Raw genomic sequence first — 22,948 nt, 5'->3', positions numbered from 1 at the left:
ATGACTACTTGACCCTGGAAAAGAATGAAATAATTGCTCATTTGCAACAACATGATGGACCTAGAGATTATACTAAGTAAGTCAGAAAGAGAAAGACAAATATACAATTTCACCTACATGTGGAATCTAAAATATGACACAAATGAACTTACCTACAAATCAGAAGTAGACTTCTAGACATAGAAAACAGACTTGTGGTTGCCAGAGCAGAAAGGAGATGGGATGGGTTGAGTTTGGAATTAGCAGATGCCAACTATTCTATATCGAATGGATAAACAACAAGGTCTTACTGTCTAGCATCAGGGACTATGTTCAATATCCAGTGATAAACTCTAATGGAAAAGAATATGAAAAAATGTGTATATGTATAACAATCATTTTGTTGTAGAGCAGAAATTAACACATTATATACCAATTACACTTAAAATATTTTTTAAAAATTCTTATAAAGTATCAAGTCAGTTGAAACACGGGGGGAGCTATATCTACACTAGTTAAAATTCTACTTTAGAAAGCAAAAAATATATAATTCTATTACGAAGTTATAATAGAATTTTTAATCTTTATTATCTATAAATAGACCTTTTGAATATTACACTGTATTATTTTAAAGTTTATGTGAATACTTGGAAAATTAATTACTCAAATCCAGCATCTTGACTTGCCTACTACTTAAATACATAAAAAGTATGTTGGGAGGGGTAATACAACAGCCCCTGTAATTTTAATCCCTTTGACATTATATGACATATTTCTGCCTTCAGAATTGGAATAACAGCATGTCAGAGTAATTCTGAGAAGAATTTATACAGATGTACATTTATATCAATTTAAAAATTTTTTAAAATCAAGTTTAGTTATTTCACTGATTAGTACCTTTTCACAAAAACTCCTCCAGACGACACCTTTTTCTTCACTCGCCTCTTCTCTTTGCCTGACTCACAAGAAGAGTCATCTTCCTACAGAGGAAAAAAGAGCCAAATAAGATTTCCATGCTAGACACATCTTCATCTTCCTACATTGTCTGTTCCAAAAGGAAAAAATTAACCATGCTGATATTTTCAACTCTTGGCTTATAACTCTTTTAGGATTTTGTGTGAATCAATGCTTATGTCTGAAGTGCTTGGGCATCACACTGTGCTGACGCATCAGCCTGGGAGGCACCCTGAGAGATCACCCACTCCCACCTCTACCTCATGTATCCAACACACAGAACACCTTACTATTTCTGCTTCTATGTTAGACCAACGTTTCACAACATATAACCAAAGAAAATAACACAGCATTAGCATGCCATCCTCTGGATCCTCTGTAGCTCCACTGTGCTAGGAATCAAATTTCCTGGGTCCTGCACTTCCTCTTCTGTTCACACATCCCTCGACTGCTCCTGTCTCATGTTCCACTTTGCCCTGCTACCTGTTTCTGAGTATTTCTCATCTGTTCTGGTATTCTCAGCACAGAAGATTCATTACAGAAATGCTATGGGAAGGAGCAAGAGAACACTAGAAACAGTCGATACTCACTAGATGTCAACCACCTTTGAATTCTTCTGGTCAAAAAATGCTCTGCACCCAGCTGGGCAGGACAGATCTGAATGCAGGAGTTTGAGGAACATCACAAGGCACCTGTCCATCAGAAGAGCCCACGGCTGGATTTAGCATTCCCCAAAATGCTCCCGCCTACACCTCTGCCAATGAGGTCCGTCGGCTTAGCTCATACAGTAGTGTAGAAACGTAGAAGTAAGCTCCCATTATTCCAACACCACCTGGGAAAACAACCACATGACTGTTCCCTCCCCCACTTAGCTACAAACTTGAGAGAGGAACAGAGAATCTGCTAGCCCTCCCTCCTCGTGGCCGGGCCCTGAAGGCCTAAGGTAATATAATGGTCCCTTCCTTTGAAAAAGGTTGCCAACCAGTCTGAGGACCAGTAACAACAAACCTTTTATTGGGCTTAGCATTCGATGGCACTATATTTCACACGTTACATATATAACAGGGTGAAATAAGTCATGTTACCAACATTTTAGAGATGCAAGAACAGAAGTCAAGGAGGTTAAACGACCTTCTCCCAGGTCACAGCATTAAATGGATTTTGTCTGACACCAAAGGTTTCGTTTTAAAACCATTCCTTAGTCCTGTCCTCCAGCCAAAGCTGTGCTGGCTCATTCAGTTCCTGAGAGTCCTGTACACTGTGTATACCATGCTGTAGTACACAGAAGACAGGAGATCTGGTTCCCACTCCAGAGAATGGAGTGCTGGGGTAGCAGGTATAAAAGTGCTCAGTTCACCCCCCAGGTCTCAGGAGGTCCTCAAGATCTTTAGGGGATGAAATGTAAAGGTGTCCCCAGAAGAAAGACCCTGAGGTAGGGCAGGAGTTTAACCCTGTCCAACTAGAATGGAGCTAGAGAAAGAACAAAATTAGCAAGAGAGAAAGCTACTTGTCAGAGATAGCCAATTTTCTAGTGCTTAAAAGTATTACAAGACTTTCAGAAACAGTAATATTTTTCCTTTGCTTTTCATACATGCTAACTCCCATGTAGGGTTTTTTTTTGGGGGGGGGGGTTAAAAATCCCAAATATTCTAGAAATGGTGGAATACCAAAGCCTCTATTAGCACCAAATATGAAACTTGTTCTATCAAACCAAGCCTTACTGTAAACTAGTTAAAACAAAAATATGTGCTTGGCACTTGATAGGCCTCCAGTAAGTGTTTACTAAAAGTTCCAAACTTCCAAATTCTAGACATTTTTGCCTTTGGGGAACACTCTTCAAGATTACTCATTTCCTCACTATAAATTATAGCCAGAAACACATTTCTCCCTAATATGTGTTTTTACCAAACTGGGGAAAAGAGGACGGAGATACTGCAATACTGACATACTTAATGCATGAATCATGGTTCTTAGGCACCAGAAGCAATTCTAAGTGTTAAACAAAAACCCCTGTGTGCCAAGTCAATGTATTTTAAATATATATTAGTTTCCATCTGAAGGAATTTACAGATGTGTTAGACAGATTAATAATACTGTTTATGAAACTGCTGAAAGAGATTAGGTGTCTAAAATTATTGCCTGGGTATATGGCATTCTTGTTTTTTAAAAAAATTCCATGCAAACAGAGAAGTTCTGGAAAGCACATGCAACTAAAAGGAGATAAATCCCACCTTCGTGATTACAAGAACAGTCTCTTAACAGTGTCAAAACAGTATAACCGATTTAAAAAAAAAAAAAAAAGAACAAGAAGAGGGAAATCACAAACTTAGGGAATTTCCCTAGACTAACAGCTTAGCTTGGATAAATTCACATAAGCTCTCAGACTGCTCCAAGGACCATTGCAGGCTCAGAGGCTATGCTGTCAGAGGACAGAGAAGCCCGGTAGAGACTATCAGCCCAGTTCCATGTCTGTATAGGTAGAAAACAAGGGTAAGTTAAACACAGATTTATGGGGTATTACCAGTTGTGGGTTGGCCATTCTTGATTGGCAAACATGACCCAAAGCTTAACACCAGAGACTTCACGCATGATACTGGTTTTAGAGGTGGAAGTTATGAGGAGTTCAGTGCAGCCTCAATCTGTGGACAGGTATCTCTGACAAAGCTATTATAGCTTCCATCTAGTTTAAATTTTTTTTTTTTCTTCTTTTAGGGCCATACTTGCAGTATATGGAAGATGCTGGGCTAGAGGTCAAATCGGAGCTGCAGCTGCCGTCCTATACCACAGCCACAGCAACTCAGGATCTGAGCCACGTCTGCAACCTACACCACAGGTTAAGTACAATATACAAAGAACACTCCAAAAAGTGTACAGTGTGATGAATTTTTACAAAGTGAAAATACCCAAAGTGACCAAAACTGAGATCAAGAAATTGAGTTCCCATCATGGCGCAGCGGAAACAAATACGACTAGGAACCATGAGGTTGCGGGTTTGATGTCTGGCCTCAGTTGGGTTAACCATCCGCCGTTGCCGTGAGCTATGGTGTAGACTGCAGACACGGCTCAGATCTGGGCGTGGCTGTGGCTGGCAGTTGTAGCTCCGATTAGACCCCTAGCCTGGGAATGTCCACATGCCGCGGGAGCGGCCCTAAAAAATAAACAAGTAAATAAAAATTTAACATTACCCATATCCCAGAAGCAACCATTTGCCTCCATTACCTTGATTTATTTATTTTACCTATTTTGGGACTGCGTGACATTATACAGTACTGTTTTTGGTTTTTTTAGGGCTGCATCTGCATATTGACATTCCCAGGCTAGGGGTCAAATCGGAACTGTAGCCACTGGCCTACACCACAGCCACAGCAACACCAGATCCAAGCTGCATCTGTCAACTACACCACAGCTCACGGCTACACCAGATCCTTAACCCGCTGAACAAGGCCAGGGATTGAACTTGCATCCTCATGGATGCTAGGCACATGTGTTTCCACTGAGCCATGATGGGAATTCCACAGTATTATTGTGTAATTTTCTTTTGTTCAGCATTATGTTTGTGAAATTGACCCTCACTGATGTGTAAGGCAGTAATCCATACAGTTCCATGCTTTATAACATTCCATGGTATGATTATACCAAAATGTATTTACTCTTACTGTCGATGGAATATTTGTGTGGTTTTTTCTAGTTTGGGAGGTATTTATAATAGTGCTTATATTAACATTCTTGTACATGTCTTTTGGTGCCCATCTGTACATCAAGAGACATGTATTTATTCCACAGTGGGAATTGAGTCAGAGGTATGTATGCATTCAGCTTCAATGGATATGACCAAACAATTTTCCAAAGTGATTTAAGATCAATTTACACTACCACCAGTGATGAAGAAGAGTTCCATTTGAAAGTTCTCTTAAGGATCCAGTGTTATCACTGCAGCAGCCTGGGTTGCTGGTGTGATGCAGGTTCAGTCTCTGGCCCAGGAACTTTCATATGCTGTGGAAGTGCCCCCCACCCCCGCCAAGAAAGCATGGACTTGGGGTTAAGCAGTTAAATTCAAATCATGACTACCCCTCCAGCAAGCTGTGTGACTTTACAGAAATTCCTTATTTTCTCTGAGATTTGGCTTCTTCTTTGTACAACTAAGATAATAACATCTGCCAGATATAAAGTTCTTGGTACTGAACCCAACACATAACAGATACTCAGTAACTGTTGTTGATGATGATGTTCTTCCTCGAGGCAAGTTGGATGATCTCACAGAACTTGCATTTTCAGTGCTGTGGGTAAACTAACCAATCAAACTAATACAAATTATGAGGTATCCTAAGAGAGGTACAAAGTGCTTGCTGAAAGGAGAAGTATGTGGCCAGAGGGGTTAGGACAAGGTTGACAAACAAGATGGTTCCTAAAGTTATTTTGAGAAGCAGAATTGACAGCCTTCAAGGTATATAGAAAAAATGAACAAAGGCTTGGGGGTGGGAAAGTGTGGGGCAAGATCACAAAAGGTAGGCTACATGCAGGAGAATAGAAGAAAGTAAGGCTGCTGAGGTAGGTTAATGCAGGCTGAGATAATGTTTTGAGAAGGCACTATAGAAATAGTTATTATCAAAACCAGTTCCTATTATTAAACTATTTAAGTGCATTATATCAAACTATCCTAGAATTTTTTTTTCTCACTAAAAATTACACTACTACAGATTCTTTTACAGGGTAAAAAGTCTTAAAGATACATTGCAATCATAGCTCCTTACCAGGAGGTGGCAGGAGGAAGATTTAGAACTCTCTTGCAGACTCAATATAAATATGCATTGAATCAAAAGTTCATTTTATACTCCAAAATAAATTAATTCCTCCTACTGTCAGATGCATAGGGCTCTACACATTTATTTATCTACTGACTGTGTTTATACAACTCAAATGTAGAGAACAGAAAGGAAGAAAAACGAGAAAAGGATATGAGGAGGGGAGAATATACTACAAATACTATGAAACAGAAACCACCTCAGAATTTCTACATTGTATTTCATCTAATAGCAATCCAATCCCATGAGATAGGTGTTATCTCCATTTTAAAGATGAGGAAATTGAGACCCAGAGACTTTTGGAGAAGAGAAAATGAACAGCTGGCATGACAGGTCAGTGCCATTCGCTCTTTTACAAAAACTGGTATAACCTACAGCAGGCCTGCCCAGGGGACAGGGACAGCGCTGAGAACCTAGGTTAGAGAGCAAGGTTTTAGGAAGAAGTGCTCTAGAGTGTGACATGGAACTCAACCCTGGGAACAAAAATGCTTTGAGAAGTTCCCATCGTGGCGCAGTGGTTAACGAATCCGACTAGGAACCATGAGGTTGCGGGGTCGGTCCCTGCCCTTGCTCAGTGGGTTAACGATCCGGCGTTGCCATGAGCTGTGGTGTAGGTTGCAGACGCGGCTCGGACCCCGTGTTGCTGTGGTTCTGGCGTAGGCCGGTGGCTACAGCTCCGATTCAACCCCTAGCCTGGGAACCTCCATATGCCGCGGGAGCGGCCCAAGAAATAGCAACAACAATGACAACAACAACAACAACAAAAATGCTTTGAGGCAAGAAAAGAGTATTTTTAAATAGCTAAAAACCAAAGTTTTCTATGTAGACAATCAATTTGGATTAACTCAAAAGGTGTGCAGCTCGTGATCTCCAAATAATCTAGGCAGCTGGTGAAGAACATAGGTTCCTGCCTCTGAGGAGCCCAGCTAGCAGAGTTCCTGCCACAAGGTGGAGGGGGAGCGGTTTGAACTGTCAGCCATGGTTTATAAAAGGTGTGTGTCTGCTAGCCAACACCACCAGACTGCACCTGCTAGCTTCTCCACACCTAAGTGTCCTCGGGGCTAAACTGGTATCAGATGGATCACTGCAAAAATGGAGAGAATGGATTAATTATTATGCTTCATGATGTCCCTTGGAAAAGTAAGCACTGGTGAGATACCAAAACCCAGAGAATGGGTTTGAATTTGCATATAGAAATACACATATGTCACTGCAGATGAACAGAATGTTGTCTAATATGAGACACACCAAACTGTTACCGGTAGCTTCCTCTAGAGAGTAGAACTCTGTATGTGGAGGAGCATCTGCCCTGTTTTTAACACTTTACAACAAGCACATGTATCATTGTAATGTTTTTAAAGTAGTTATTAAAGAGACTAGTGGTTAGTTTGTACAACATTAAAAGGAGCTAGGAAGTTATTATAGATCATGTTTGAGGTGATACAGATCTAGAGCAAAGTTAACTCACCCACAAGGACTAAAGAAAAATTTCCCTATGGAAGGGAAACATGAAATGTATGTGAGCTCCCATGCTATGTCACACAGCTGTCCACAAGGGCCACATCTTACTAGCAGAGGAACATGAGGGCCAAAGCCTCCCTGGCGCACTTTCTTCCTTCTCTACTCTGACTTGATGGCCTGAAAGACAAGCACCACTGGGGGTTTCTTGCTGTCACTTTCACTCTCTATTCTCCAGCTGCTTTTGTGTGTCTGTTCTTTGCGTTTTTCATATCTCTTTCTTTTTAGAGCAGTTTATTTTGGATATTTAGGATGTTAAAATATACATCCTCTGCAGTTGTCTTAGAATTCTTATTGATGACTCTGCTTATAAAAATTTTTTTCATAAAAGAGGCAAGAATATACAATGGAGAAAAGACAGTCCCTTCAGTAAGTGGTGCTGGGAAAACTGGACAGCTACATGTAAACGAATGAGATTAGAACACTCCCTAACACCATGCACAAAAATAAACTCAAAATGGATTAAAGACCTAAATATAAGACCTGTTACTAGGAAACATAGGCTGAACACTTGGACATAAACCACAGCAATATCTTCGCAGATCCACCTCCTAGAGTAATGACAATAAAAACAAAACAAAGAGAATTAAAAGTTTTTGCATAACAAAGGGAACCCTAAACAAAATGAAAAGACAACCCACAAAATCAAAATTTTTGCAAATGAAGCAACCAACGAGGGATTAGTCTCCAAAATATATTAATACCTCTTGCAGCTCAATACCAAAAAAAAAAAAAAAAAACCGAACAACCCCATCAAAAAACAGGCAGAAGATCTAAACAGACAGTTCTCCAAAGGAGACATACAGATGTCCAAAAAAGACATGAAAAGATGTTCAACATCACTAATTAGAAAAATGCAAATTAAAGTGACTATGAAGTACCACCTTAAACCATGACTCGAAAAGATACAGGTACCCCAATGTTCACTGCAGCATTATATACAACAGCCAAGACATGGAAGCAACCTAAATGTCCATCAACAGAGGAGTGGATAAAGATGTGGTACATGTACACTATGGAATATTACTCAGCCATAAGAAGGAATGAAATAATGACATTTGCAGCAACATGGATGGACCTAGAAATACCATGCTAAGTGAAGTTAGACAGTGAGACCCAAAGGTCATATGCCATCATTTATAAGTAGAATCTAAAGACAGATACAATGAACTTATTTGCAGAACAGAAACTGACTCAAAGATTTTGAAAAACTTACTGTTACCCAAGGAGACAGGATGAGGGTAAGGATGGGCTGGGGATGGAAATGTTATAAAATTGGGTTGTAATGATGGCTGAACAATTATGAATGTAATAAAATTCACTGAGTTTAAACAAAAGGTTTTTTTTCCTTATATAATAAAAAAATAAAAAATGTACTGTAGTTGTTCCTTGATAGCCTAGCAGTTAAAAGATCTGGCTTTGTCACTGCATCAACTCAGGTCACTGCTGTGGCTCGGGTTCAGTCCCTGGCCCAGCAACTTCCACATGGCCTGGGTGTGGTCAAAAAAAGAAAAAAAAAAACTTACTGCACATTTAAGAGCCAGGCTGCAATTACAGCTGATAGATAGATGTGTGTGTGTATGTGTATAAAGTTTATAGAGTAATATACACACACATGCATGCTTTTAATCCTTACAACACTCAAAATTATTATCTCCAGTTTATATCTAAGGCATAGAAAGGTTAAATGACTCGTCCAGGTCAAAATGGGTTGTAGCCAGTATTCAAACCCACATATCCCCATCCGAAATTTATACTCCTAGCTACTTTTGTATACTACTTCTTAAGACAAATGTGTCATGAAGGATACCAACCACAGCTGCAAAGTTGGGGGCTTGAATTTTTTCCAGCATTTCCCTGAGTTGATCCACCTCTGCTCGATACTCATCCAGCTGACATTCTAATTTTTCTCTACGTAGCCGTTCATACTCCAGCTGGCCCTGCAGTTCTTTGATAGTCCTGTCCAGAAAATTTGTTTCCAGTCAATCTCCAGTGCCAACTAGCAATTATTTTTTATAACAGTGAGAAGTATTCATACATTATATTTAAAGCAAATAAGAAATAAATCACTTATTCAACAAATATGTATTGAGTCTACTATGATCTAGACACAGTGTAGTGTACAAAACAGGCCAGATCTGCCCTTGTGAGGCTTACCTTATCAGTGGAGGATGACAGCAAAGAAAATAAATAAGTAAATATATGTATGTTGGGAGGTGATAAATGCTAAGAGAGAAAAAAATAAAGCAAGAAAGTAATAGAAAATGTTGAGGAGGGAGATAATACTTCAAATACATGGCCAGGGAAGGCCTTACTGAGAAAGGGGCTTGTGAGCAAAGTCCTCAAGGAAATAAGAGAGATAATCAAGTAGACTTCAGGGGAAGAACATTCCAGACAGAGGGGAGAGCAAGTGCAAAGGCCCTAGGCAGGGGCCAGTGTGGCTAGAATAGAGTCAGAGGTAAAAGGGGGCCAGAGCAAGGAGGGCCTTGTAAGTCACAGCAAGGACTAGGCTTTAACTCAGTGAAATGGGAAGCCATCAGAGGCTCTGAGCAGAGAAACAGCACAATCTGACGTAGATTTCTTTTGCTTTGTTCAGCTTTTTTGTTTGTTTAGGATGTAAAATTTGCTTTGAGTGAATTATACAAGTACCAGGTGCACAATTCAGTGAGTTTCCATTAATGTGCAAACCCTTGCATCCACCACCACTACCAAGGTGTAAAATACTTCCATCATCACAGAGTTCCCTCATGCCCTTCCCAGGCAGTCCTCGCTTCACACAGGCGATCACACTTCAGAATACCTATCATGTTAGATCAGCTTTGTCCCTGCTTGCAAATGAAACTGTACATTATATACATTTGTGTGCCTGTTTTCTTTCAATCAACAATGTATGAGATTTATCTGACTTACGTTTTAACATGATAGAGAGACTGCAGGGTATGGGGGTGGGGAGTTAGGGAGCAGAGACAAGAAATTGGGAGGCATAACAGGAAAATGTTAAAATAAATCCGGACAAGTGATGCTATGACTTGAACCAGGGTTTTCTTCTGCTTTGTTGCCCCATGGTGAGGGGAACAGAACTCCCAAGGCCTGCAGAGTTGGACGTCCGGTCCCAAAGAAGGCAATCTAAGAGCATACAGTAGTATGCTGTGGTATGCAAGTGAGTGGGGTTGAGGTTGGGCAGAGAGAAGAAGAATGCTACTGTGGAAAACTAGAATTCAGCAAATGAGAAAAGAAAATCAGCCCCAGAGTAATATGACCATGTTTTCCTGTATTCTGAGTTTCAGCTAACCTATTAATAACAAAATAAAAAGGATATCCTTCAAACCAATACTTATCCAGGTTTTCTTTACCATTAGATCTAAGATGAGGAGTTCATACCCAAGAATAAATGTCTTAAAATGTACTCAACACAAAGCGGGAAAGAAACGCTAGAGAAGAATTAAGGCTTACAGAGAAGAAACATCAGTCTCAACTAGTAAGAAACATTCTAGCAAAAAGACTAAAGCAATGATAAAAAAAATTCTGTTCAGGAGTTCCCGTCGTGGCGCAGTGGTTAACGAATCCGACTAGGAACCATGAGGTTGCGGGGTCGGTCCCTGCCCTTGCTCAGTGGGTTAACGATCCGGCGTTGCCGTGAGCTGTGGTGTAGGTTGCAGACGCGGCTCGGATCCCGCGTTGCTGTGGCTCTGGCGTAGGCCGGTGGCTACAGCTCCGATTCAACCCCTAGCCTGGGAACCTCCATATGCCGCGGGAGCGGCCCAAGAAATAGCAACAACAAAAAAGACAAAAAAAAAAATTCTGTTCACATTACTTACATCAATAGTATAACCATTTCACACTGAAAATGTGAACATCAGAATTAAAAATTCCATTAAAGACTACTGGAGTTGCAATGACCTTGGCTAGTAGGTTTAGCGTCTTACAGACTCAAGCTCAAATCCTGGCTCCGCCTCCCACCCTTAGTCCTCCCTTTGTGACTTTATGCAGGTTACTTAACCTATAAGGTTAGTCTTGGTTTCCTAATCCATGTAGTAAGATAATAGCCCATGGAGCTGTGAAGATGGCAAGAAATATATATAAAAGGCTTATCTAGCACCTAGCTTAACTGTGTGGCAGAAGCAATGTGTGCAGCAGTACAGTCATCTGCCTTTAAAGACAAGGGAACAAAAATTAAAGCTCATTATCTAGGAAATAATTGTTCCACTGTGAAGTACTCTTCTAGACTACAAGGGATTTAAGAACTTTCAGCTAGGGTCCTGGGCAAAAGCCAATACTAAAAATATTTGACATCTCAAACACTTTAATCAGTATTGAGCCAGTGGACAGCTAGCTACTTATATGATGCAATTTGTGAGATACCAAAAAGGCTCCTAACATTAAAAAAAAATTTTTTTTGGTCTACCACAATTTCTTAGTGTCTAAAACCCCATCACAAGATAGAGTATTCTGTTCAAATTCCCAACTACCCATGTTAATCCTTACCAAAGACTTAGATGTTCCTCTGAGCATATTTACCAGCCCTCTTACTGAGACTAGATTCAGAAAAAGGTGAATGAAAGGGAAACAGGTTCTAAGAGTATGAAGCAAAAAGACCCAGCCAAAGGAAAGGGCAGGGAAAGCGGAGAAGCCACGTGCACTGTTCTTGATTACACCAGATGTCGCCCCTCCTGTGTCCTGTGCTCCCTGTCCACAGTGGAAAGCAGAGACAAGCAGAGAGGCAGTGGGAGGAAACAGGAACTAGGTCTCCTCTGTCCTAAATACCATTAATTAACAAGGTATCAGATGTGCAGAGAGCCAGTGGCAGGTGCAGGAAGTAAGGGCTGAGGGACTGTGCAAGCACTCATGCCCCATGACTGGGAGCATCTGAGGGGGGCAACCATGGGTGAACACAGGACTGGGTGGCAGACTTGTGATCAAGCAGACCAGTTTGATAGGGATGGCTACAGACTGTTAATTGAAAAGTTCTAAGTAGCTGTGGTCTCAAAAAAAAAAAAAAAACAAATCTAAAAAAAAAATGCTACTTACGCTGTGTTGGTTTTGCAAGATAAAAAGAATTCTTAAGACGGGAATGTACAAAAAAGTGAATGTACTTAAGACCATTGAATTCTACCTTAAAAACAGTTAAGATGATCCATTTTCTGCTTATGTATCTTTTACCACAGTTTCCGAAAAATCTTAACATCTAGGGGCTTAGGAGGAAAGCAGGTTAGGAACTCACACTCTTTGGTAGGGCTGAAAAAATAGATGGTTCATCAACACACTCTCACATGGCATTTAGAAACGTAAGTAAAAACAGACACTAAAATTTTGAGGACATTACTTTTCAGACTCAAGCCGTTCTTTCTTCTGCTTTAGATCTTCTTCTGTTATTCCTCCCAAGTGTTTATAGTTGCTCTCAGCAATTTCCAGGAGGTTTCTCAATTCTATGATTTTCTTATAAGCTCTCACTGCAAGACAGAGTTGAATGGGAATCTAGTTTAGACAGATTAATGGTGCATGTGTTCACAGAATGCTGGTCCTGGAGCATATTCTTCCTTGAGAGCCAGTGTCTGTGTGGCCTGGGGAAGGGGATAGAGGGAGGGTAGCATCTACACAGAAGGATAAATATCAGTAAAAGAATATTAGGGTGAGCAAGCAATGAAATACCTAAAGGGGATTTTTTTTCCTGCTATTAGAGAATACATCAGATGGGTATGACTATTAATACCATGAACAGAGAGGGGAGGGAGGAAGGAAGGCAGGCGGGCTGGCTATCAGTGTTTTAGGACTGGTGCAATATTACAGGACCACGCATAATTACTGTATGTCAGAAAGATAGAAAAACTGAAATATTCTTGATTTATTTAAAATAAACCAGAACTAATCCAGCTCCCAAATTTGATCATCAGTCACTTGTAATATCCATGCAAGAGAATACTGAGAAGGAAGTGTGTTGAGAGCTCCTTTTAGCTATTCTCCAACTATCAAATTGATTTTTCTATGCTTTGTGGTACTAGTTCTCAACCTGGGGTGACTGTCTTCTCCAAGGACCACTGGCAACATCTGGAGACCTTTTTACCTGTCAAACCTCGGGATTTGGAGGGAAGTATATGACTGGCACCTAGAGGCACAGGATGCTACTAATATCTGAAAATGCGCAGGAGAAGCCCCCCTCAACAAAGAAATATCTGGCCCCAATGTCCTCAGTGTAGAAGTTGAAAAACTGCCTTATGGCCAGGTTCACAAATCACAGCCTCTTCTCTCTGATACTTACCACTCTGACTTATCCCTCAGCAGCTAAGAGCTGCAGGATCCAAACTGCATACATCAGAATCAACTGGGGTACTTTTTTTTTTTTAGATTCAAGCCACAGTTGCGACCAATGCCACACCTGCTAGATCTTTAACCCACTGTGCCAGGTCCAGGAATGAACCTACATCCCAGTGCTACAGAGATGCCACCGATCCCATTGTGCCACAGCGGGAACTCCAACTAAAGGTTCCTTTTTTTTTAAAGGGCTGCACCTGGGATATATGGAAGTTCCCAGGCTAGGGGGTGAATCAGAGCTACAACTGCCAGCCTATGCCACAGGCATGGCAACTCCGGATCCAAGCCACAAGTTGCAACCTTTGCTGCAGCTTGCGGTAAGGCCAGATTCTTTTTTTTTTTTTTTTTTTTTCCTATTTTAGGGCCACACCCACAGCATATGGAGGTTCCCAGGCTAGGGGTTGAATCAGAGCTACAGCTGCCGGCCTAGGCCACAGCCACAGCAAGGCCAGATCTGAGCTACATGTTCGGCCTACACCACAGCTCACGGCAACGCCGGATCCTTAACCCACTGAGCGTGGTCAGGGATCAAACCCACATCCTCATGGATCCTAGTCGGGTTCGTGAACCACTGAGCCACAAAGGGAACTCCAAATGCCAGATTCTTAACCCAATCAATGTTTATCCATTCTATGTGGATAGAACCCACATCCTAATGGCCACTATGTCAAGTTCTTAACCTGCTGAGCACAGTAGGAACTCCGGGTTTTTGTTTTTGTTTTTTTTTTAATGTGTATGTTTTAGACCCATATCAGTCCTACAGATTCCAGTATTGGTTGGTACTCAGTACAAGTTCCTCAGACAATTCTGACAGGCAGACAGGTCTGGGAACCATGGTAACTACTAGCAAGCAAGTAAGGCAGATTTTTTTTTAATGTTCTATGTTATGCTTATATAATTCTTAATATCTGAAGGCTATGTTTTGAAAGAGCTATTCTATGGGGTCATTGGAAGTAAGAGCTAGTATTAATTGGAATTAGTTCCACAAAGAGAGATCTTAACAAAGATAAACCTTTTCATCAAAAACAAGAGCCATCATGTATTTGTGGAGTGCCCGTGATCTGCAGACACTACACTAAGTATTTTATACATTTTAACCCTCACAAGAGTCCTGTCAAGATAGAAGTGGCCACCTGAACAACACTGAGTGCCTTGTCCCTGAAGTGAACTGGATGCTGGATGTCATGTGATAGTAACATCCAGGAGTCAAACCTCAAGTGGTTATGGATCGTGTGATGCCTTGACGCTACATGTAATTCACTAAAGAATGCTCCGAATTGAGGAGTTCCCGTCGTGGCGCAGTGGTTAACGAATCCGACTAGGAACCATGAGGTTACGGGGTCGGTCCCTGCCCTTGCTCAGTGGGTTCACGATCCGGCGTTGCCGTGAGCTGTGGTGTAGGTTGCAGACGCGGCTCGGATCCCGTGTTGCTGTGGCTCCGGCGGAGGCCGGTGGCTACAGCTCCGATTCAACCCCTAGCCTGGGAACCTCCATATGCCGCGGGAGCGGCCCAAGAAATAGCAACAACAACAACAATAACAACAACAACAAAAGACAAAAAAAAAAAAAAAAAAAAAGAATGCTCTGAATTGAGGCTCCCTTCCAGGAGTCTGGGATGACAAGGAATCCAACTAATCCCCTGGAGGTGCTCTGGCAAAACCTAGAGTTCCAAGGAGATTGTCCAGTCCTTTGTATTTTGCCTTGGAATAAAATTAAATAGGGACAAGGAGTTCCCATTATGGCTCAGTGGTTAATGAATCCAACTAGGAACCATGAGGTTGCAGGTTCGATCCCTGGCCTCGCTCAGTGGGTTAAGGATCCAGCATTGCTGTGAGCTGTGGTGTAAGTTGCAGACATGGCTCGGATCTGGTGTTGGTATGGCTGTGGCGTAGGCCAGTGGCCACAGCTCCAATTAGACCCCTAGCCTGGGAACCACCATATGCCGCTGGTGCAGCCCTAGAAAAGACAGAAAGACCCCCCAAAAAAAATTAAATAGGGACAAGAAAATAGCACATGCCACATGGAAAAGAATGAAATTAGAACACTCCCTAACACCAGACACAAAAATAAACTCCAAATGGATTAAAGACCTAGATATAAGACCAGACACTATCAAACTCCTAGAGGAAAACATAGGCCAAACACTCTCTGACATACACAACAGCAACATCTTCTCAGATCCACTTATCAGAGTATTGACAATAAAAACAAAAATAAACAAATGGGACCTACTCAAACTTCAAAGTTTCTGCACAGCAAAGGAAACCCTAAACAATATGAAAAGACAACCCACAGAATGGGAGAAAATCTTTGCAAGTGAATCGACTGACAAGAGATTAATCTCCAAAATTTATAAACACCTTCTGCAGCTCCATATCAAAAAAACAAACAAGCCTATCAAAAAATGAGCAGAAGATCTAAACAGACAGTTCTCCAAAGAAGACATACAGATGTCCAAAAAACACATGAAAAGATGTTCAACATCACTCATTATTAGAGAGATGCAAATCAAAACCACTCTGAGGTACCACCTTACACCAGCCAGAATGGCCATCATCCAAAAGTCTACAAACAATAAGTGCTGGAGAGGGTGTGGAGAAAAAGGAACACTAGTACACTGTTGGTGGGATTGTAAATTGGTGCAACCACTGTGGAAAGCAGTATGGAGATTCCTCAGAAAACTAAACATAGAACTACCATTTGATCCAGCAATCCCACTCCTGGGCATCTACCCAGAGAAAACCACGACTCACAAAGACACATGTACTCCGATGTTTATTGCAGCACTATTTACAATAGCCAAAACATGGAAACAACCTAAATGTCCATAGACAGAGGAGTGGATCAAGAAGATGTGGTACATTTACACAATGGAATATTACTCAGCCATTAAAAAGAACGAAATATCAGCATTTTTTGCAACATGGATGGACCTAGACATTATCATGCTAAGTGAAGTCAGCCATACAATGAGACACTAACATCCAATGCTTTCACTGACATGTGGAATCTGAAAAAAGGACAGACTGAACTTCTTCGCAGAACAGATGCTGACTCACAGACATTGAAAAACTTTTGTCTCCGGAGGAGACAGCTTGGGGGGTGGGGGGATGTGCTCAGGCTGTGGGATGGAAATCCTGTGAAATCAGATTGTTATGATCATTATACAACTACAGATGCGATAAATTCATTTGAGCAATAAAAAATTAAAAAAAAAAAAGAAAATAGCACATGACTCCATATCTAGTACTAGATATGTACATATCACTAGCTGCAAGCACCCCCAGCTGGGCACCACTGAGAGTCTTACTCTATGGCATGGGTATAAGAATACATTTGTGTCAAACACACCACAGTAAGAAACTGTTCTTACTTCCTGGTCTTTCCTGAAAAATCCTTTAAAAATTCGGAATTCCCGTCATGGCTCAGCAGTTAATGAGCCCAACTAGCATCCATGAAGACTCAGGTTCAATCCCCAGCTTCGATTAGTGGGTTAAGGATCCAGTGTTACTGTGAACCGTGGTGTAGGTCATAGACACTGCTTGGATCCCACATTGCTGTGGCTCTGGTTGTAGGCAGGCAGCTACAGCTCTGACTGGATCCCTAGCATAGGAACCTCCATATGCCACAGGTGTGGCCCTAGAAAGACAAAAGGACAAAAAAATTCTGTGATTCACCAACAATGATCACTTCAAAAATCTCTCCTACTTAACTTCAGAAGACACTGAAATTCTACAAATCAACTTCATTTTCTGATCTATGAAATCCTTGCTAATTCTCAGTACAACCAATGCAAAGAAATCTAAGCACAAACAAAATAAAAAATAAATTGGATTTCATCAAAATGTAAAACTTTTGGGAATTCTCTTGTGGCACAGTGGTTTAAGGATCTGGTGGTGTCACTGCAGCAGCTCAGGCTGCAGCTGTGGTGCAGGTTCAATCCCTGACCCAAGAATTTATGCATGCCGCGGGAGTGGCCAAAAGCAAAAAGTTAAAAGATAACCTAGAGAATAGGAGAAGATACCTGCAAATCATACACATGATAAGGGACTAACACCAGGAAGTAGTCTTACAACTCAATAGTAAGAAGAGAAATAACATAGCTGAAGAATAGGCAAAGGATTTGAATGGACATTTCTCCAAAGAAGATATATAAGTGATCAATGAACATATGAAAAGATACTCAACATCATTAATCATTACGGAAACACCAATCAAATCCACCAAATACCACTACACACTCACTAAAACAGCTAAAATCAATAAGACAAATGCTATCAAGTATTGGCAAGGATGTGGAGAAACTGCAAGCCTCTTGCACTGTTGGTGGGAATGTATAATAAAATGGTACAGTCACTGGAGTTCCCATCGTGGCTCAGTGGTTGATGAATCCAACTAGGAACCATGAGGCTGCAAGTTTGATCCCTGGCCTTGCTCAGTGGGTTAAGGATCTGACGTTGCCGTGAGCTGTGGTGTAGGTCACAGATGCGGCTCAGATCCCGAGTTGCTGTGGCTGTGGCTAGACTGGTGGCTACAACTCTGATTAGACCCCTAGCCTGGGAACCTCCATATGCTGCAGGAGCGGCCCAAAAAATGGCAAAAAGACAAAGAATAAAATTAATTAATTAATTAATTTAATTAAATGGTGCAGTGCCTCTGAAGAACAGTTTGGAAGCTCCTCGAAATGTTAGAAATAGATTTACCAGGTAATGCAATAATTCCAACTCTTAGGTATACATCCAAGAGAAATGATAACATATGTTCACACAAAAACATGTATATGAATGTTCATAGCAGCAGCATTCTTAATAGACAAGATGTGAAACAACTCAAATGTCTAACAGACGAATGGATATATAAAATATAGCATATCTGCACAAGAATATAACTTGGCAATAAAAAGGAATAAAGTATGAAGTAATGATCCATGTTACAATGTGCATATGAATCTTGAAAAATCACTGTGCTAAGGGAAAGAAGCCAATCACAAAAGACCACACATATGGTATCATTTCATTCGTATGAAATACCCAGAGAAGGCAAACTTAGACAGTAGATTAACAGGATCTAATTGGAGGAGTCTGGGGGACTGAAGAGGAGGGTAGGGTAATAGGGGTTGACTATTAATGGGAGGTTTCTTTTTGGGGTGATAGAAATGTTACAAAATTTATTGTAATAATGGTTGCACAAAACTGAATATACTAAAACTGTTAATTGTGCACCTCACGTGAGTTAACTGAATCATACATCAATTATATTTCAATAAAGCTATTTAAAATGAGGCTGTTGGAGTTCCCATTGTGGCTCAGTGGCTTAAGGATCCCGTGTTGCTGTGGCTATGGTGCAAGTTGGCAGCTGCAGCTCTGATTTGACCTCTAGTCTAGGAACTTCCAGGATCTAAAAAACAAAAATATAATAAGGCTATCAAGAAATTCTGAAGGGATCACTGACTCTGAGCTCACTGTAGTGACCTAGGTGGGCTGCCTGTTGGGAGCCCCTGACATGAGCAGCTTCTGGTTGCATTCACCAAGGAAGAGGCTTCCACCATTCCCTGGAGAGTGACGTTCTGGCTGACAGGGCTCTGGGAGCTCTTCGCCTAACCCCCAGACCACACTCCCCCAGTATCCACAGCAGGAGTTTCCAGGCCAAGGATTGAACCCACACCACAGCAGTGGCAATACCAGATCCCTGACCCACTGCACTGCAAGGGAAGTCCAAAAAAAAAAATTTTTTTTAATTTAGACATGAATTAGAAGTTCCCTTAGAGAATGTAGTTTTGGAACAACTGTCAGAATTCTTCCTGCCAAAATAATGAAAATAATTTCTAGAACCTCACACAAGCCAGAACCACCACCATCAAGAAGCTTATAAACAATAAATGCTGGAGAAGGTATGGAGAAAAGGGAACCCTCCTACACTGGTGGTGGGAATGTAAGCTGGTGCAATCACTATAGCAAACAGCATGGCAGTTCCTTAAAAAACTAAATACAGAACTACCATATGATCCAGCAATCCCATTCCTGGGTATATACCTGGAGAAAAACCATAAGAAAGCATACATGCACCCAATGTTCACTGCAATACTATTTACAATAGCCAAGACATGGAAGCAACCTAAATGTCCATAGAGGACTGGATAAAGAAGATATGGTACATATACACAATGGAATATTACTCAGCCATAAAAAGAGCAAAATAATGCTATTTGCAGCAACATGGATGGATCTAGAAATTATCATACTAAGTGAAATAAGTCAAAGACAAATATCATATGAGATCACTAAAATGTGGAATCTAATAAAAAATGATACAAAAAAATTTACCAAACAGAAACAGACTCAAAGATTTAGAAATCAAGCTAATGGCTATCAAAGGGGAAATGTGGAGCAGGAAGAATAAATTAAGATGCTGGGATTAACATATACACACTGCTGTGTATAAAATAGATAGGTAACAAGACCTACTGTTCAGCTCAGGGGAAAATGACTCAACGCTCTGTAATAACCTACATGGGAATAGAATTTGAAAAAGAACAGATATATGTATACGTACAACTGAATCACTTTGCTGTACACCCGAAATTAACACAACACTGTAAGTCCAACTATATGCCAATAAAATTTTTAAAAAATAAATAAATTTTTAAATTTTTAAATAAAATACTTACCAGAGATCAAGAGGAAGGGAGTTGACATTTACTAAGCCTCTACTCTGGGCTAAGCCTTCCTATTCTCTAGTGCATTAATTTAACCTTTATAATAACTCTGTGGAGGTGACACTACATTAATATTTTTCCTTTTTTTTTTTTGGCCGTGCCCATGGCATGTGCAAGTTCCTGGGCCAGGAATCAAACCTGTACCACAGCAGTGACCAAGCCAGATCCTTAACCACTAGGCTACCAGGGAACTCTCTAATATATTTTTTTTTTCGTCTTTTGTCTTTTTAGGGCCACACCCATGGCATATGGAGGTTCCCAGGCTAGGGGTCTAATCGGAGCTGTAGCTGCCTACACCACAGCTCACGGCAACACCAGATCCTTAACCCACTGAGTGAGGCCAGGGATCGAACCCACAACCTCATGGTTCCTAGTCAGATTCATTTCTGCTTCACCATGGCAGGAACTCCTATTCTCATTTTTATAGATAAGGAAACCAAGGCTCAGAGAGTAACACAGTAAGAAAGAAGTAAAGCTCTGATAAGTAATTCAGTACCCAAACCCTGCTTACTTTACTACAGCTGCCTCTGTTTTCAGTAGTCTCTGTTCAAACAGATCCTTCTCACCTTTTTTCTATGAAAGAGGGCCAATGAAACAGTTCACATCCACTCATGTGAACTGTGGCTCTCTGAGAGTTATCATGAGAAGTGAAATTAGGGTATTGTAGCATGAAAACATCCCTTTCCTATTTGAAGAACAGAAATCAGGTCTCACATTTTGTTTCGTTTTGTTTTATTCTGTTTTTTTGTCTTTTTAGGGCCACATTCGTGGCATGTGCAAGTTCCTAGGCTAGGGGTCAAATCAGAGCTGCAGCTAACAGCCTACACCTCAGCCACAACCATGCCAGATCCAAGCCACATCTATGACCTACACCACAGCTCAAAGGAATGCAAGCTCCTTAATCCACTGAGCAAGGCCAGGGATGGAACCCCATCCTCATGGATCCTAGCCAAGTTCATTACCACTGAGCCACGACAGGAAACTCCTTATATTCTTTACATGTTCAATAATCCCTAGTACAAAAAATTGTACTAGTTCTGGCTCCCCCAAAAATATTATTTTATTTTTGCAGACAGTAGTTGTTTTTAGAATAATTCCCAAATTTGTGGTAAAAATGGCTGTGGAATTGGGGTGGGGGGGTGTTGTGCCCACAGCATGCAGAAGTTCCCAGGCCAGGGATGGAACCCATACCACAGCAGTGACACAAGTCACAGGCAGTGACAATGCTGAGTCCTTAACTGCTAAGCCACTAGGGAACTCCCTGGCTCCGGTATTTTTTTTAAAGGACAAATCATGAAACAGTTGGCGCACTTACCTCTGGCATCTGTTTTATCCGACTCACTGAGTCCTAAATCATCCTTGGCATCAGTGCTTCCCTCAACACCATGTCTTATAAAAAACTTAATATCATTTTCATCAATTTCATTATCATCTACCTCATATTTCTGTAGTCCTTCCAATAGTTTTACTGCAGCTAAATGGGCAAACCTGTAGAAAAGAATTACTAATTAACAAGATGCACAACATTTTTCTAGTTGAAATTTCAGTTTTCATTTAATTTAGGGAATTACACTCTACATTAGGCCACCAACTCACTCACCAGTAAAAAAGCAAAACTGTACCTGATGGTCAGTGACAATTTGACCCATATCCAGCTATGTGGAAAATTCAGTCACTGGAAACTAAAGACAAGCAGTCGTATTACAGATTGACTCCATAATTTTTACTGGCAAAAATCCAACTGGAAGAGGTGAACCAATATCAAACGCATATTTGGTATGCCCCCAAACAGCTGCTCAACTGAGTAGAAAGTACAAAACCACCCTACCTGATTACCTGTATTTACTACCTTTTCCTGAAGGCCTAATTTATTTTTTCTTCTTCTTTGTTCACACCCTCAGCATATGGAGTTCCTGGGCCAGGGATCAAATCTAAGCCACAGCTATGACCTAAGTCACAGCTGCAGCAACACCAGATCCTTAACCCACTGTGTCACAGAGGGAACTCCCAGGCCAAATTTAGTTTGTAGAATTAATTCTGGTTCCAGTTTTAGGGCAAACTATAGCTTTATCCCCCTTAATCATCATCCTTCTACAACCCTCGAAGTACTCAGCATGGCTTTCAAATTTAATGGAAAAATAATGTGCTTCCTATCCACATTTTCTATTTTATCTTTCCCACATCTCATGAAGCTTCTAGTAATTTACCCTTGGTTTTCAAGTTGTTATGATTATATATATATGTAATCTGCAAGTTTTCCCCACAGTTTTGCTAACCAAAATGTTTAATACTCTCTCTTAGTAAATGAGCATTACTAAACACAAAAGCCTCAAATCCTATTTTTCTCACTTATATAACCACACGCACACATATAATCTTACCTTTCACCAAGTACTGGCAACTCACTAACTATAATAATTATCATAGGAAGTTGTAAGATTAATAGAATTCATTATCTCTATTACTAGGTTGTAACTCAACCTCTATTATTTACTGAGAACTTGCTTTACACCAGATTCAAGTTTCTTCTATAACAGTATACTCACACTCAGCATTTTGGTGCATAAATGAAAAGAAATGTGGACCAGAAATTATGAGTAACTTCAGATACACTCACAGACCTAAATTACCCCTATGATACTGATAGGACAGCCTCTTCAACACATGGTGC

General features: G+C 40.7%; 1 protein-coding gene across 8 annotated transcripts in view; it reads right to left on the bottom strand.

The window, feature by feature from the left end:
* Nucleotides 1–123: 123 nt before the first annotated feature.
* The window catches only part of ANKRD42 (ankyrin repeat domain 42), a 76,999-nt gene continuing 54,174 nt past the window's right edge, over nt 124–22,948 (bottom strand). The window contains exons 8-12 of one of the 8 annotated variants that reach the window (XM_047752208.1): nt 21,593–21,765; nt 12,577–12,703; nt 9,068–9,212; nt 877–959; nt 124–258 (exon numbers count right to left, since the gene is read on the bottom strand). In XM_047752208.1, coding sequence (XP_047608164.1) covers nt 240–258; nt 877–959; nt 9,068–9,212; nt 12,577–12,703; nt 21,593–21,765 — 547 coding nt within the window. In that variant the 3' untranslated portion in view covers nt 124–239. Of the gene's footprint in view, nt 259–545; nt 1,626–9,067; nt 9,213–12,576; nt 12,704–21,592; nt 21,766–22,948 lie in introns of those variants that run through there. The other 7 variants (XM_047752206.1, XM_047752202.1, XM_047752205.1 and 4 more) reach the window with 7 other exon arrangements.

The sequence above is a fragment of the Phacochoerus africanus genome, chromosome 11, assembly GCF_016906955.1.
Source record: "Phacochoerus africanus isolate WHEZ1 chromosome 11, ROS_Pafr_v1, whole genome shotgun sequence".
Lineage (NCBI taxonomy): Eukaryota > Metazoa > Chordata > Mammalia > Artiodactyla > Suidae > Phacochoerus > Phacochoerus africanus.
Note: the sequence above shows the minus strand (reverse complement) of the source record. Positions and strands in the feature narration are given on the sequence as shown.